Source organism: Pollicipes pollicipes, unplaced genomic scaffold, assembly GCF_011947565.3.
Source record: "Pollicipes pollicipes isolate AB1234 unplaced genomic scaffold, Ppol_2.1 Scaffold_4881;HRSCAF=5763_pilon_pilon_pilon, whole genome shotgun sequence".
NCBI lineage: Eukaryota > Metazoa > Arthropoda > Thecostraca > Pollicipedomorpha > Pollicipedidae > Pollicipes > Pollicipes pollicipes.
Window position 1 is genome coordinate 23,993,512 of NW_023596576.1, and position 17,289 is coordinate 24,010,800.

The following is a 17,289-nucleotide window of genomic DNA, read 5'->3' on the forward strand; positions in this document are numbered from 1 at the left end:
AAACCCTATACCGGGAATCCAAGGTGGGACGATGGGACGGCTGGGGCGTGGTCTTCCAAATGCGCTTGAAGGACACTGCCACGTTGGCGGTGCGTTTCATTGCATGCTACGTAAACAGATAGAGGGAAATTAAGTTGGGTCGGCAGACTCCTTAGCAGCGGATGCAATACGATACGATGCCCCTGTGTTCTGGTGATGCCTTTGTCTCCAGTTAACGTTTGCGGGTCTCGCTCCTAACCAATCGTCCAGTCCACGGCAGCACGTCTTTTCTCTTCTATGATGCGCCTCAACATTTGGAAAGTATATGTATGCCGCAGCACAGAAGTAAGTTGTGCTGACGCTTACTCTGCTCTTGGCCCCAAGTTACTTTTCTATAACGAGCATATGTGACATGCTTCCAGATTTGAATGAATGTAGCGGCCCGGGTCTCCACGACTGTGACGAGAATGCCGTATGCAGTAATGTGTTGGTAGCTTTCTCTGCCGCTGCCAGCCGGGATACGACGATAGGTACGTAAGCATGGCCGCGACCTGCCGGCGAAATGCCGACAGACACGCTAGGCTTAGCAGGAGGTCAGCCGGACTGAGAGATGACGTTGTCAGTTGTGGCCGGCACGACCGGCAGTTTCGAAGCCAAAAAAGCGTAAATCAAGGCGTAAATCGTCACTTGAAGCTGTGTGTTCGGCGTTGTTTTGGTGACGTCTTTAGCAATACTTGGCGGTGTTGCAAGTAGTGATAGACAGGTGGGCACGAGGCTACCAGGCGCCGATGGTCGCCGGAAGCGGGTATTGGAGTCAGGCGGCACGGTGCGGTGTGGCTAGCGCGCGGAGGGCCCGACTGAGGACCACCACCTACCCCCCAGGTACCGAAGCGACGTGGCGCGGGCGGGCCGCCACTGCGAGTCCTGCTCAGAGGACTTCTGCGGCGGCCACGGCACCTGCCAGATCAACGACGGACAAAAGTCCTGCCTGTAAGACACGGTTCAGTGCCGCGCCGCTGGGCGACGGCCCGGATAGAGCGAGCGGTGCGCAAAGCCAACCTTCCCGCTACATGGGCTAGTATATACCATAATAGAGCATGGCTACAACACATGGATGCAGCAATATCGGGATTAGCGTCAGCCGAAGATCGCGAACGGCGAAACAATGTACGGAAGGCGGCATGGTTTGTAAACCACCGGTGAATGTCAGTGGGACGGCCAGACGGTGGACCTCGTAGTGTAGCTTCGTCTTTCTCTCGACAGATGTCGCGGCTCATACTACGGGGCGCGCTGTGACATTGACGGCGAGGTGCTGGGCGCGGCGCTGGGTGCCACGGCCGCCGCCGCTCTCGTCATCATAGCCACCTTCATCGGGCTCTGCAAGTGGAGGTAACGATGCGGCTGTTGAACGTCGTCGCCACGCGACGAGAGGACACCGACAGGTGCAGTTACCGTTACGCGGGGTGGGGGCGTGAACATTATCCTTGTCGGGAAAACGATTATCTTCACATACCATGTCAGCAAGTCGAAGTAGTATGTTACAACGGGAAATAATTTACCTAATCAGCTGGTGACAGGGGTGGATGGGGCAAGCGTCACCATATGCACCGATCGCTGCGGCTCAAACGCACCCGATCTGATGACTCGTCCCTTTCACCGGCCATCACCAGCTCGCGCTGTTCTGCCGGTGTGAGCTCGAGCCAGCTCTGCCGCCACCCTCCCTGACCTGCCGCTATCGTCCTCCGCAGCAAACGCTGGCACAAGGGCCAGAGCGACGGCAAGGCGGAGGTGGGCTCGCTGGCCGTGCCGGGTGGCTTCGGCTACGGGAAGCCGGGCGGCGGCCTGGGGCCGGCGGGCTTCCCGCCCGTCAGGGAGGACAGACTGCGCTGGGCCCGGCTGGCTGACACCATGGCTCAGCAGAACATCTACGCGGTGAGCGGACGGCGTGGAGCAGGACGCAGGCGACGATCGCCAGCGCGCCGTGCCGAGCACCACGGCCGTGTGTAGATGTGCTCGTGTAGATAGACGTGCGGGGCTACAGGGCTGATGCATGAGTGGAGTATTTCCGTGGATGTGGACAGGGCCGGTGTAGTGGGATGCATAGCGTTGGTAAGCTGAGGAATAGTCGTAGTGCCTCCTGTTTACTCGCTTTGTAGCGCTGACTATTCACCGTGCTTAGGTAGTAGCGGATTCTGTGTTCTAGCTGTTGAGAACTAGTCGTCACAGGTTATGTCAGGGAGGGTCCGTCCTCGTCTGTATCTGGTCTCAATGTCAGCAGGCGGCTTGTTTCCCGTGTTAGTCGCTCGCTGACAGCTCTAGACTGTCGCCACTTTCTGTAGCCGATACGTGACAATGACCGTCCTCGACTCGACGCTGCCGCTCGGACGCCGACGACGCGCGGCGCCGGCCGCGTGTGACCCAGACCTGAGCCGCTGCCGCCTGACGCCGCCAGGTGGCGCTCGCTCCCCTGTACGCCGCCCCCCTGGCGGTGGAGCGGCGCGGCGCGCTGCTGCCGCTCGGCCGAGCGCCGCCGGCGGCCGGACCCGCGCCTCGGCGGGGCTCGGCCGCCGGCGCCAGCCTCGCGCTCTCGCTGCCGCCCCGAGCGGCGGCGCGCGCCGAGCCGGCGCCGGCGGAGGCACGCTAGCCGCAGCGGCCGGCGCCGACACGGCCCCGACCCGGCGCCGGAGCCGGCCGCGGCGGCGGTGGGGCCGGGCCGGCCGGTGGCGCTGGAGGCGAGGGTAGGCCGGCACAGCCTGCAGCTGGGCCAGCGCCACTGCCGGACACCCCGACTGACCTCTCACTGGCAGACGGGACACTGGGACGCCGACCTGACTAGGTTTGGTGGAAAGTCCACCGATAAAGTTAGTACCACGCATGGCAAGGATGTGTATTGGGAAATTAACCTGCTTGCGCTGATGTTGAGAAATTATTGCTGATACATGCGTCACTTATGATCTGCATATTTTGGTCTGTGATACTTTCACATAAGTTATCGTTGTTTGGAGGCAGTAAGTCTTAAGTTACATACGAAAATGTAAATCAACCTTGAAAGTCTTAATTAGATGAACTTAAACAAGGAGACGGTTTAACTGGCATTTGCTCTTATCAAGTTCCCTGTTGGGGGAATTGACTACAATAAAGCTAGTTCGGACGTCATGTTGGTATCACAGAAGAGAGCCAACTTCCCTCTATGTTTCACCAGTCTTGCGGCATTGGGGGCACTTCGGCACATTGCATCCAGTGATGATAGACATTCCTTTTTTAACTTCGACCGCACGGAAACGGGATGAGACAAATCCGCAGAAGATGAGACAAATCCGCAGAATGGAACGCGTGATACCTCACCTCTCTCCATTTCTATGACGACGGAAGACTGACAAAAGACCCGGCGCGATGTGGAGTGTTGCATGCATTTTGCGGGCATGTGTGCAACGGAATCCTTGCGTATTGCACTTATCTTGTTGACTTATCCTTATGGCTTACCTAGCCGCTTTGGAAAAATGTTCACCCACGCCTCTAGTAACAACGCATGAGCTGAAGATCTTCTTGCGCACTGTAACACCGTATGTGCGTGCTGGGCTGGCGGTTTTTTCTTCTCTTGCCAGGATCTGGGGACGCCTTACACATCGGTGACGATGGCTAACTCGCCGATCAATCAAGATGTTGTGCTTCCAGACTCCGATCAATCCAGACTTTGCCGTGTCAATATCCCCCTGTCCGATATTTGCTGTGAGCCTGTGACTGTCCACTGACCAGGTTATGCTGACCGTTGTCTTACCGTACACACGTGAGAAGGTCTGTACTTGGCCCATGCTGATAAGCCCGCGTAAGGCGCGATCAGCTCTCAGATGACCGTCGCATGATTTTCTACCATGCTGGCTTGTCCTGGCCGTCGTCTCCACTGACCTTCTGCTTGTACCTGGTCTGCTAAGGCGCGATCAGCTCTCAGATGACCGTCGCATGATTTTCTACCATGCTGGCTTGTCCTGGCCGTCGTCTCCACTGACCGTCTGCCTGTACCTGGTCTGCCAGCCGGAGCCGATGTTCGGCGGTCCACCCCACTCCCAGCTGCCGCCGTACGGCGCCCAGGCCGGCCTTGGAGCAGGCACGCTGAGGGACGGGCCCGCCAGCCTCGGTATGGCAGGTGAGTCGCGCAGGGTGTACAGGCGCCGGCCGCAATGAATGGGTAGTCATGTCGGGTGGCCTTGAAATCTCTGCTGAGCTATGCGTGTGTTTAAATTTGCATCATCATTCTAATTGAACGGGTGTCGTGTAATGCTCCCAGGGTTCTCGAAAATAGGCGAAGGTCTCCCATGAGATTTATTCGTACTTCAAGGTGGTTTTTGCTTGCTGGCTTTGGGCAAGATTAGGTGGACGTGGTTTACACATCTGATGCCGCTTATCACCTCCTTCAGATGGGAGACGTATGCCCGTAGCCTCCTCCGAGTCCTTTGTGAGCCCTAATGTCCCGTCCCTGACCGCGCACCCCGCGTCGGCAGGCGGTCGTCCGGTGTTCGTGGCGCCAGTGCGCCGCTCGGTGACGCCGGTGACGCTGCCGGAGCGGCCGGCGCCGGGCCGCGGCAGTCGCACGCCCGTGCCGCTGCCCGACTACGACGACGACCGGGACGAGCGGCAGTCGTGTGTCAGCGGCTACCGGCCCGTGCGGCCTCGCTCCCGCGGCTCGGTCGCCCCGGTCAGTGGAGAGATGGCCGTCGTCGCCCCCGCCCCCCGCCCCGACCCCCGCACTCATCTCTGACCATAGCGTTGACACGCTGTCTGTCTGTCTGTTCACGGGTGATCGCACTGCCCTCCAGTCACAGCTGCAGCAAGGAATCAAACTTATGCGCGGAAGTCCGACGAGCTACCGAGTCGTGTGCCATTGCTCTGGGGGAGCTTATGGGTCTGGGGGATGTGTTTCGTAGACATCAGGCATGCATGCAGGGGGTTAAGGCATGACAACATATCACGTGGAGAACATGCTTGTCGAGTGTCTGGGTGGGCTCGCATGTGTCGTGTTTTGCGGATGTATGCATGATCTCTTTGCACCGTGACTGCTTTGCCGTGGTTGGTGGCACGAAAAGCAGTGTATTTGGATGGTGGTGATCAGTTTCATGCGTCATTCCAAGAAAGGAAAGCACTCTGAATCAGACCGACCGCTGACGTGGGCTCCGTCCCGTTTACAGTACTACTGTCCGCACACATCCCGTGGGAGTCACCCTGCTGCTCCCGCCAGCCGGTCCTCCTTCCGACACCGGTCCGGCTCGACCCATGACCTGGTCCTAGGCCCCGTCTCTCGCCGCAGCTCGGCTCGCTGTGTCTCCCGGTGCGCTCTGCCCGGAGGCACCCCGCCGCCCCGACCCGACGGCCGCAACCGCGACCCCAACCCTGACCCTGACGGCGACCGAGGCCCTGACCGTGACCGTGACCGTGACCGTGACCGTGACCGTGACCCTGGCCGAGACCGAGACCGTGACGACAGTCTCAGACTGGGTGAGAGGAACGACAGCAGGAGGCTGGCCTGGGAAGGTATGACGCAGGTACGGGGCTCGTCAGAAGGTTTATGGGCGTACAACGCTGGGGCTCAGACTGGCGGGCATGATGGGTGATCCTAGAAGGAGTGCATGACCATTTTTCGAGGGCAGCACGCTAAGGGTCCATGGATGTTGCAAAGGCCAGCACAGTAGGGAAATGCTTCCTGAAAGACGCTGTGACTGACATGGTGTTGGGGGTTTCTCACAGTGCGCAATGAGAGTATGTGGTAGCAATACCATGGCACATCCATTTAGCCTGAGTTAAATCTTGAAGACGTATTTGTGCTTACTCGCCCGTTTATAAAGTAGATTATGTATGCGTACTTAGCAAGGTGTTCATGTGTGTTGTAACATGTTTGATGCGTTGAACATCGCGTGCTGTAGTTTGAGGAGGCTGTTGCAATGTTTTGACTGCCGCGCTTTCAGATTACGAGGGCTACACATCAGGTTGTTGTCATACTCTGTCGCCGCATCGCATCATATCGACACGTGACACTGCCTTTACATACACCCGTGATACTCGTGAGAAACACCTGCATCGTGGGAGACGCTGGCGGTCATGACCGTGTGGGCGCAGGCGTCGCAGCTGGAAGTGTGCATCTCCCGCCGACACTGTTCTCGTCCGGCAGAACCAGAGCCTGGTGTATTACGACATACACGACTTTGAGCAGCGGGACATGGGTCGCGGCACGACGCGGGGACAGCCGCCAGCGCCGCTCTCCACCTACAGCAGCCGAACCAGCAACTACTTCAGGTAGACACGTGATCAGGGGGCCCGGAGCGGGGCGCGCAGAGGCCGTGACTGCGTGTGGAGAGAGGGCCGAGACATGCTGCCGGCCCGACGGGGGACTCTGTCGACAGAGAGTGGCGGTGCTTTACGGCGCTGTACCCGTTGTGGAGTGGTGAGACAGAACGTGTGGAGGGCCTCGGGCAGTGTGGAGGGCCTCGGGCAGTGTGGTGGACCTCGGGCAGTGTGGTGGGCCTCGGGCAGTGTGGTGAGCCTGAGCACGACTCCAAAGGCTGGCCGCTGCAGTTGCAAGGAATAGGTGTATTCAAAGAGTGGAGACTTGGTATGTTCAGCTTGGAGACTTGCCCGGTCTCCCGAAGACAGGCGTTTTGTTCCGTGCCGATGGGCGACTTGTGAGCATCCATGAGTGAATGGGTAGAGTGTGCTGATTTGAAAAATGTGTGAGCATCGAAGTAGCTCTTTTCGTACGGCGCCCAATGTGTTTGTCAATGTGCAACACAAATACATTATTCAACATGCCAAGCGAACTGTTTAAATCACGCTGAAACACTGCCTCGGCGTCCACTCACAGTCTGGCGAATAACCACTACGGAACACTCAGACATTCCCCGACGTCTTCCACTTCAAGTCACAGGATAGTATGACATGAATAACTACGCTCCGATCATTTTGAACCCATCTTGCGCTATTCGCCGCTCAAACATGATTCCCTCAGACTAGAATGGAACAGCATGCGGTTTCCCGTCGTTCCGCCGATGGACGCTATACTGATTTTCAACTCCTTCAATTTCGCTCATCACCTGTTTGAAAAGGCCGACCATGTTGCACTCACCACTGCCACTAGATTCTGGTGTTTCAGTCAATGGAAGCTGGAGCGGGGTCATTTTACACCGCCCTGTAAGTTAAATAGGCACGGGGGATCCTTGTCGTGCCACGAAGCTCCTCGACACAGAGCTGTATGGTGGACACTCGCAGCAACATGTGAGACGGGTCTGTCTTTTGAATGTGACGTCCATCCTGTCACTTATCGCCTCCGCCCTAAACTGGCCTCGGCCTGATGGACTCGTACTCGCATTGATTTTCGTGCATGACCTATATGAGATCCCAGACACCGTTTGCCGGCTGCTGGTCAGGCCCTCTGACCATACCCGTCACCCATCACTGTTCAAGCACATGTGTCGGTGCGCACAGCCAGCTCAACATCCATACAGACTGTCCTCCAGGGCGTTTTCGCCCAGGTGTACGTGACACCCGATGCAAGCTGCCGTGCCCCGTACACGAGTGAATGCCTGAACTAGCAGTCAAACTGACTGCAGCCGTTGTGGAGGGGTCAGCCACGCTCGGTGAGGCTGACCCCAGCCCAAGTGGTAGCTGGTAAACACCACGAAACGAGCCGAGCGATCCCTACTGACTTTTACAAAAGTTCAGCAGGGCATCGCCGCAGAGCGCATCCCCAGTTGAGTGGGAAGCCCGCCCTGGTGGAGCCGAAGTCGCCCTAGTTGAGCTGGAAGCCGCCCATGTCCGTGGCGGTGACCTCGATCACGTGGCTGGCTTGCGAGTGCTGGGATTGGCGCGCCGCCAGCTCTAGCGCCTCGTCTAGGAACTGCTGCACGCGTTCGCGGTAGTCAAGCGTGCTGGTGGCCGGCAGGCCGTTCTCGGCGCAGAGCGGGTTGACTCGGGTCACCTGGCAGCCGGGCGGCGGGCAGGGCGCGCCGCTCACCAGGGCGGGCGGCGCCGGCCGCGTCAGCGAGAACTCGGGCGCCCGCCAGCCGCGCCAGGCCACGCGCGCCGTCAGCAGAGACCAGGAGAGCTCGAGCAGCGCCGTCACCAGCAGGTTGGCGCTGGCGGCGGCCAGCGTCTGGCGGCGCTCCTCGTCCGGGGAGAAGGACTCGTGGAAGGGCATGGCGGCGGCGGCGCGGCGCCGCTCCTCCAGCCGCAGCCAGCGCTGTACCAGTCCGGTGACGGTCAGCGCCGCTAGCAGAGCCGCGCCGGCCGCCGACAGCGCCGACAGCGCGCAGAACCAGCGGATGTACGCGTTGACGTACCAACGACGGCCGGCCAGCGCGCCCAGTGCGCCCGTCGTAGCGAACAGCAGCCAGAGCCAGGCGGCGGCGCCATGGCGCTGCGCCTCGGGCTCACGCCACAGCGCCAGCGCGCCGAACAGCAGCGCCAACGCCGCCAGCACCAGGTGCACCAGGCCCAGCCCCAGCACCGTGTCGGCCGAGTACTTGTGCTCACTGGGCGGCACCGGCCCGGGCCCAGCGGCGGCACGCAGTCGGATCACGAAGATCTCCTCCATGGCGCGTCAGCTGGCGACACTGCCGTGACGGACGTCTCATCGACAGCACTGCCTGTAGGTCTTCTCAGCCGGTGACGCTCGGCGCGGACTCTCAGCTCGATTCCACCTGCTCTAGCAGTCACCGGTGCCGCCAGTACTGGAGCCCAGTCACCGGTACCGCGCAGGCCACTCGTGGGAAGCTACGGCCGGGCTCGCAGTTCGCGATCAGTTCAGGTGAAAGGCCGCCTCAGACCCGCTTCCATTCCGCTGTGGCTCTCTGCAGTTCATCCAATCCGCGACATTCACCCATTCGAATAACTCCACCTTCAGTGTCTCTATATCCGGTATGAGGTCCTCGCGCAAGCGCAGGGTCGCTTCAGTCACTCAACCCCAGCGGCTCCCACGTCTACCGCCACGTCTACCCCACGTCACCGGCGCGGAGTCAGGGGTAGCCGGTGCCGCTGAGGAGGGCCCGCTGGCGACGCAGGTCGGACGGTGCGATCCGGCAGCAGCTGGATGCCACCATGCCGATGACGAGCAGGATGACGTTGATGACGCCGAGGCAGACCTCGCCGCCGCCGAGGATGTCGACGAGCAGGCCCGAGTGACGGCGCGTACCCAGGTGGCCGATGATGATCAGCCCGGCGCTGGCCAGCAGGCTGAGCGAGGACAGCACCAGGAAGCCTGCCGGTAGGCCGGAGGTAGATCACCGGGCTACACTTGACAGAACACAGGGAACCCACCAGGACCGGGCCATTCTCACCACACTGCATTTAACAGCACTGTCAGAGCATGTGTCGGAAGTGACCACTCAGTGAGGTGCATTCGGCGGCTTACTCGGAAGCCTTAATCTAGCCAGTGTAGAGGGATCCTGCCCCACCGACCGCAGCGAGTGTTTACAATGACGACAGCTGTGATTAGGGTAACTGTAACGGCAAATCATTAAAGGCACACGAAGTGTGTGGCTTAGCACTTCATTATGATACCGTGCCGGAGAACACCGCTTTAAGAACAGGGTCACTTTCACCTCGCGCAGCGAATGGACCAACACAATCAGCCAGACCAGCTGCGCACCATTCAAACGGCGCCAGCACCTACAGCGGGCCGTCACTCGCGCACCACAGCCGACGGCGGCGTCAGCGCTCGCCGCTCCCCGTCGAACTGGGACGCTTCCAGGGACGAGAGAGCCGGCGGGCGCTGTCGGCCTTCCTATGGCTGCACAAATCTATGGCCACCCCAGCGAGCGGGCGGCGCGAGCGGCGGTGTCGGACTTCGCGGCGCGGTCCCAGAGCAGCTGCTCCACGTTCACCGCGCACGAGAGGGCACGCCTCACTGAGTGAGGCATGCCGTCCCGTGAAATGACGTGAACCTCACGCCTGGGCTGAGTGTCTTCAGCGGCCGGCGAGGTCTGGGCAGGGGTCTGCGATGCTGCTGTTGGCTTTTCATGCACACTCGTTCTGGCCATGTGGGAGACTCCTGCAGTCGCCGAGCCAAGCGTCTCGCGTGCCGCCCAACGGTATTGGTACCATTGCAAAGTGATGAAATATACCGGGCATGAATATTTTGTTGATCTACTGCAGGGTCACAATTGCAATGGCCGATTATGTGATCAATGGTGTCGCGGGGAAGGCTGCTCGCTTAGTTAAATCTAAATGGGTGGAGATTTTCCGCCATGGTGGCAATGCTAAACGTAGTGTCTAACAGAGACAAAAGTGTCACTCTCCTGCACTGCCCTGGCCCGTCTGCCTGCATCCCCGAGATACACGTTCATGTCACGTAGAGCCGTGTAGACCGGTCGGTGAGTTGTATGATGCCTTCACGGCAGTGATGTTCGGCCCCAGCTCTGCCGCCAGCTGACCATGCGCAGCACCGCACGTAAGGCGGCGCTGACCTGTCGCGCACCTCTGACGGCGGCGCAGCTGGTGAAGCGGCGGGCCGCAGCACCACACGTAAGGCGGCGCTGACCTGTCACGCACCTCTGACGGCGGCGCAGCTGGTGAAGCGACGGGCCGCCACCACTCCGGAAACGCCCGTCCAGAAGACGATCAGGCCAGAGATGGCCGCCGAGCCCAGGTAGAACTGGCCGCCGCCCTGCGGACAACAGCTGGCTCACGACACACGCACGTGAACAGCAGCGAGCAGTGGCGAAATAGAGGACGTGCACATGTACAATTTCAGTAAACAAACCAGAACGCAAAACATCGGCACTAAAAAACTGGTCCGCATTGTACCGTCCCGCAGAACACTGGTCAACTGCTGTAAATAATTCGATAACAGGCAGACAAGATGCAACGCTTATGCTTACTAGATGAAGGTAGCTAATTAGCGTGGCACCTGTAGCACGAGCACACGTCTGTATCTACTTGTGAAAGCATGCCAAGTACCGTGCTAACCACAACTCCCCCGAGTTTTTTTTTATTGCCTGGTCTCCTTATGGAGGCCAGCTAGGCCTATGTCGATCTGGCGTAAGGTATGCTACACTATCCCGTGCTTCGGTGCAACAAACTCTGGTGCGGAGAGATGCCGTACATTTGTCACACTCGCGTCACATGAGCCATGACAGAACAGCACATTCCGCACGTCACAAAACTGTCCGGCCGTCACCACAGCACCGGCCAAGGACAGTGTGGGTCGGAGACATGGACGGATGGTGGGTGACTATGAGGACAAGCACGAATACACACGGCCGGAAGTCACCACTCCACCCAGCTGAAAGCTATGCAGGCGGGACGAGCTTTGCCTTCATTCACGTTTCATATGGCAGTGGTTCTGGATGAATGTCCCTGGATTACCTAACAAGAATCACGCTTAGGTGCGGTGACCAGGCTGACTGCAAAACGGCCTCAGGTTCTCCCGGTGACAATCTGGAGAGGCGCGACGAAGCTCCATGACGCGTACCAGGTCAAATGGCATGCTTCGCAGCTGCCGGCTCCGTCGTAACGCTCGGCGACGATGCCGGTATGCAGACGCGTACGCTATTGCTTTGAGAGGGTGTGCGAACATTCTCCTATCCACCACTAAGGCACTGCTATCAAGGCCACTTGCCAGTTGTTGCTATATCTGAGCAAGCTTGCGCATCCACGAATGCATCCAACAAGTACACGATGCGCGTCATACCTTCAGCAGATAGCCGTAGACGCCGAGTAGAGAGGTGGCGACACCGCAGATTAGCAGCGATATGCCCACGGCTAGGGTGATGTTGGACACGGGGTCCTTGTCACGGGGTGGGCGCGCGTGTCGCGGGCGCACCAGCACGTCCCGGCCGCAGGGACAGCGGCGAATGTCGGCCGGGCCGCCGCCGTGGCCGCGTGCCTGCCGCGACCGCTGCTCGCACGACAGGTAACGCACCGACGATTGCAGGTTGTTCAGGCCGTGTACGGCGACGTTCTTGGCCTTGTAGTTGGGGCTCTTGGTGAAGAACACGTTCTCGCAGACGTTGTTGGCCACGATGTTGTCGACCTTCTTCATGTTGAGCGGCGGTGGTCGCTGCACAGGCGGGCAGCTGGAGGCGGTGGTGGCGGCCGGCGACGGCTGCTGGGTGTGAGAGCCGGCGCTACCCGTCCGGTGCCGGCGGCGCCCGGTCCGCGCTCTCGCCCGCCGCCCGCCGCCCGCAGCGGCACGGATGGCGGGCGGGGCGGCCGGTCCGACCGGGCGGCCGGTCGACCGGGCGGACCGCCCGTCCGCTTCCGGTGCTAGTTCCGGTCAGCTGGGCGGCAGCGGCCGGCCGAGCCGCGGCGCTGGGGGACGCGGCAGCGCGGCCACCGGTACTGCCAGGGGAGCAGGACCGCTGCCCGGTCACAGCCGGCTCCGTGCAGGCTGCGGCAGTGCACCGAGGGAGTTAACCACGTGCTGTCTCTGAATGTTGAGCTCATGCAAAGGCTGGAATGTGACATGTGCGGTTCCCGCCCTTCCTGCCAGGGCGAACGGCGGTTGACGTCATAAAGCCTCAGCAGCTGAGTGCGTCGTAAAGCCCCAATGACACATGTATCAAAAACCCATCCCAGTATTGGACTTGGAGACATCCTTGACAGTGAAAGGGTATTTATTACACATTATCTTAAATACGATTAATATTTCTGCAAAGAAGCTCGTTGTGGCTCCCTTTATTCAAAGATCTGATGTGCATAGTCAAGAACAAGAACACTCCTTTGAACACCCAGTGACCTGACCCAGCATGCTTTCCCGAAGTCTTTCCTGGAATAACCTCTGAATGCCTCAGGTCAGATTGTTGAAATTGGTGCTTATGAAAAGCTCTTAACGTTTATACTGATATCTATAAAAGCTTGGTAGCCCTCTGGTGGCAGTGGGCTCGAGCCACTGAACTAGGTTGAAAGAGGTCAATCCAGGTCACTCTGATGTCACGTCACGTCATGGTAATTGATATGGTTTGTGTTATATTTGTAATGTGGCATCAAAATATAGCGGAAAGGGTGTGTTCATGGAATCTAAAGGACATGACTAGTCCGCATAGGGGCGCGTTTATGCGACATATAATCCGATAGGGCTCCCAAGCTAACTCCAAGCTACATTATGCTTTGCATTCGATATGGGGTTCAAATAGTACAAGAAGCCTACTTTGTATGCCTTCTAGAGGTCTTCGTGCTCCACATTCAAGTCCCACACGCAGGACCGCAACCAGAGTCTTGGCAAGGGGGGCACAGTTTTGACAAAAGGCCCCCTGATAGTAAAAAAAAACCCGAGGAAAAAATCGCTGGATGTGGCCCATTTTTGCTGAGGAACATGTTTTTTTTAGATATTCTAAATATATATATACATATATATATATATATATATATATATATATGCATTACACATTTTTACCTTCTATAACTAGAATATAGGCCAGATGCCACCACGAGATCAATTCTGCCTGAAAGTTATAGCTGATATACTGAAAAACCATGCGTCAAATGACTGTATAAAACAACTTTCCGGCGCTGTTCATTTTAGAGTTGTCAGTTGAACTCTTTTTAAACGAAAATAACTCAGAAACTTTATCAGAATTTTCATCTGGGTTGTACACGGATGGCAAGGATCCCACGAATGTAGATTAAAGACCAAAATGGGTCAACAATTTGTCTTAAAATGGCCAAGCCATGCTTGTCTAGGTATGTGCAACATGAAGTCAGAATTGGTTAGTGGTATGAATTGTGTAACGTAGTTTTGAGCATGCTCGCTCGCATGACAAAAGATGAACAGGTCCAACTCTCCGTAGCTGCGATTTTTGTGGCCGCTGCAGTGCCAGCGAAATATCGCCGCTACGAGGCGAGATACGATCGATATCGCCGACCGAATGGGCAGTGTGCGGCCGCCTTCAGTAACGAAAAACGCGACGTCAGGCGTTACAGTCTCCTCAGGCGGCGCAGCGTCAGCCCCTCGGCTTACACTAGGCCGTGGCCAACACGTGAGCGAAAGTGGTGAGGCATCTGAAAGAAGTACCTTTCAACGCATTTGGACAATAAACCGTACATTGAGAGATTTCCAGGCGTATATTTCGCCCGTGCGGTTTTTAGATTGATGGCAATAATGTGATATAAGTATTTACGGCAACGCAAAGTGGTGCTGGAGTCTGGTGGTGAAACTGGAAGAGCAAAGGTAAAATCTATATTTTCCGAGTTACTGTAACTTATAATCTGTCCAGAAGACAACCTCAAAGTTGCAAATAAATCCCCCCCCCCCCTGTAATCTTTGAACCCTATGAATTAATTTGAACGAAATTCAGGAGCATTGTTCAACGATGGTCACTGTTGCGCGCTCGGCGCTTGCTCGCTGGCGTTACATGAAGTGGCCAACGCCATTCGGCTTTACGAAAATTGCGACCCAAGCCATTGCTATCCTTACTCCCCGAGATTACGGGTGTGCCATTTGGACTTTATGACGCACTTAGCTGCTGGGGCTATATGGCGTCGGCATCCTCTCACCCTAGCGGGAAGGGCGAGGACCCTGGGAAATCGAAGCTCGTACATGTAGTTTCCCAGACGCGTAGTGGTTAACGCAGGCGTATTAACCACCACACTATCGGCGCTCGGCACGCATGCTAAAACCTTTTGATGGTATTTGATCCACTATTCGGTTCTTCAAAATATTGAGGTCCTCAGGGATACATGAGATGGTCTCGTGCGTTTTGAACGTCATTTCAGCCCACTCCATTTACGGATAATGTGACATCTTATTTCCGGTAAAGGGGATCCCTTGAGTACAACACTACGGGACACGTTGTTCCCGGTCAAAGGCTGAAGGACCATTCTGTTCTGCCGCTGTGTGTTTTCCGGTCGTCATTCTGGCGACACGGGGCGGCATCTCCTGGTCGATCCGGAGACCTTTAGAAGGATACATCATATTCCATTGGTCCGCTCCCTGACGCGGGAGGCCTCCTGACCTGCGCAGTTAACGCCGGATCGACGCATGAGCCGTCATTAACGCAACAACATCCCTGCTCGCCGCAGGCGGTCGAATATGTAACATATAGACCCCAGCCGGACTTAACAGGCCCATACTGGAATAGGGTTGGAGCGTCCACCGTTCGGTACTGGGGGCGCTGACTGGCACAGAACTTTTCTATTACACCAATGTGAGCACTCACCACAAGTTTTTATCTTTCCTTCAGTTGTCAGAGGGTCCTGGCCAACACAAGAAACCCTCTGGCATTTGGGCTCCCGTCCCCGTTGCTGCTCAGCAAATCTTCCCCTGGTCGATTTGAGGCCCCTTTGGTGCACTGCATCTAGTGCTGTCACACTTCCCGTGACTGAGCTTCATCCTTGGCCCACAAGTCATGACTGGCTGAATGGGCTTTGTTCCAATTATCATCAGTTGTAAGTAAAAGGAGAGGTATAAACAAACCATCTGTTTGGTGCGACATACTTGGCTTTCTATTGCAAGTGCATGCTTTACAAGACTTAGGTATTGGATGTTGATTGCGAGTGTCGTGTGTCATGACTGTGTGTGGATGGTTTGTGCGGCCAGCAATGCATGTTACTGATACGTTGTATGTACCAGGATGGCGAGGTAAGGGTTTATGCGGCTAATAATGCAAGCTGCTTGCAAATTGCATATGCCTGGACGGACTGCATGATATGGGTTCGTCTGGTGTGGTCTACTGCCTAACACCAACCCTAACCCCAGACAGCAGCAGCGGTGTTGCTGGCCCCTCACAGGCACAAAGTATGAGGCCACTGGATGTGTCTGCCATAGAGGCGGATCCAGAGTTGGAGGACGACATGATCCGCAGTTCCATGAAGAACAAGAGGCAATGGAGGCCCGAGCTCATCCAGCTGGTGCTCAGCTGTGTCAGCGAGTGGAAGGATAAGGGCTTGTGGGGGCAGATCCCTCGCCGACAATGTTTTTCGCGGATCCGGGCATCCATGGTGTCAAAGTCTGGGGACGAGCCTATTTATTCCCAAGGCTGAAAAACTAAAGGAAAAGTATGCCAACATGAAAAACATATCGCACCATTAGAGATAAAAACGGGCAGTAGTGTTATATCTTGGCCATGCTTCAAGATGTACATGATCTAGAGGGAGGCGGCCCCGGCGTTAGCCCTCCACGCGGGCACCCCCGAGCTTGTCGTTCTATGACCGTGGCGGCGAGGGAGGGGGACGCCCCGGTGTCAGCCCTCCACGCGGGCACCTCCGAGCTTGTCGTTCTATGACCGTGGCGGCGAGGGAGGCGGCCCCGGTGCCAGCCCTCCACGCGGGCACCTCCGAGTTTGTCGTTCTATGACCGTGGCGGCGAGGGAGGCGGCCCCGGTGTCAGCCCTCCACGCGGGCACCTCCGAGCTTGTCGTTCTATGACCGTGGCGACAGGTCAACAGACGAACCAACCATTCGTGAAGCCGGGCGGCTCGTCCGCAGTTATACGGTGCTCCTCGGCAGCGGCAGACCCTGCAGCCAGTCGAGTTTCATCTTCGTCAAGTGCGTTCGCTACATATGCCTCGCCTTCAGTGACTCCCTGGGGAGTTGAAGCCACTTCTGCTCGCGCAGCTGCCTCTGCTCCCGCTCCGGGAGCTGCTCCCGCTCCCGAAGCTGATCCTGCTACCGAGGCTGCTCCCGATCCCGCAGCTGCTCCCGCTCCCGGAGCTGCTCCCGCTCCCGAAGCTGATCCTGCTACGGCAGCTGCTCCCGCTCCCGCAGCTGCTCCCACTCCTGGAGCTGCTCCTGCTCCCAGACCACCTGCCCGGCCAGGTGGGTACAGGCAGAGAGCTGAGGTGGCTCGTGAGGCTGCTCCGGTTTGGTTCCGGGAGTATAGGATCGCTGAGAAGCGGCGAATGGCAGCTCGCGATAGGGCGTGGGCAGAGCGTTGTGGAGCTGCAGCGTATGCCTGCGGAGCGCACGGCGCTCCTCCGCCAGCTTCTGACCGTCTTCACATAACGGTAGAGCGATAGCAGCGTTTGATGCGCTCCTCCGCCAGCCTGACAGCAGTGTTTGCCGCGCTCCTCCGCCAGCCTGACAGCAGTGTTTGCTGCGCTCCTCCGCCAGCCTGACAGCAGTGTTTGCTGCGCTCCTCCGCCAGCTTGACAGCAGTGTTTGCTGCGCTCCTTCGCCAGCTTGACAGCAGTGTTTGCTGCGCTCCTCCGCCAGCTTGACAGCAGTGTTTGAATCGCTCCTCCGCCAGCTTGACAGCAGTGTTTGCAGCGCTCCTCCGCCAGCTTGACAGCAGTGTTTGCAGCGCTCCTCCGCCAGCTTGACAGCAGTGTTTGCAGCGCTCCTCCGCCAGCTTGACAGCAGTGTTTGCTGCGCTCCTCCGCCAGCTTGACA

General features: G+C 57.8%; 2 protein-coding genes across 2 annotated transcripts in view; one reads left to right on the top strand and one right to left on the bottom strand.

Moving 5' to 3' along the window:
* The window catches only part of LOC119100142 (uncharacterized), a 15,373-nt gene extending 9,105 nt beyond the window's left edge, over positions 1-6,268 (top strand). Inside the window, exons 11-17 of the mRNA XM_037223252.1 lie at positions 474-509; positions 862-969; positions 1,243-1,368; positions 1,728-1,911; positions 4,012-4,123; positions 4,479-4,548; positions 6,097-6,268. Coding sequence (XP_037079147.1) covers positions 474-509; positions 862-969; positions 1,243-1,368; positions 1,728-1,911; positions 4,012-4,123; positions 4,479-4,548; positions 6,097-6,268 — 808 coding nt within the window. The remainder of the gene's footprint in view (positions 1-473; positions 510-861; positions 970-1,242; positions 1,369-1,727; positions 1,912-4,011; positions 4,124-4,478; positions 4,549-6,096) is intronic.
* Positions 6,269-8,963: 2,695 nt separating this feature from the next.
* Positions 8,964-12,081, bottom strand: LOC119101574 (uncharacterized). Its single transcript, XM_037224924.1, has 3 exons — positions 11,654-12,081; positions 10,513-10,627; positions 8,964-9,220 (listed from the first exon to the last, which is right to left on the bottom strand). The coding sequence occupies exons 1-3, from the start codon at positions 12,002-12,004 to the stop codon at positions 8,979-8,981; spliced, it is 708 nt and encodes a 235-aa protein (XP_037080819.1). The 5' UTR covers positions 12,005-12,081; the 3' UTR covers positions 8,964-8,978.
* Positions 12,082-17,289: the final 5,208 nt, after the last annotated feature.

Coding starts and splice junctions, on each gene's coding strand:
- LOC119101574 (XM_037224924.1), bottom strand. CDS start 12,004: ATGAAGAAGGTCGACAACATCGTGGCCAACAACGTCTGCGAGAACGTG. Junction 10,628..11,653: donor TCTACGGCTATCTGCTGAAG/GTATGACGCGCA, acceptor TGTTGTCCGCAG/GGCGGCGGCCAGTTCTACCT. Junction 9,221..10,512: donor CAGCTGCGCCGCCGTCAGAG/GTGCGTGACAGG, acceptor GCCTACCGGCAG/GCTTCCTGGTGCTGTCCTCG.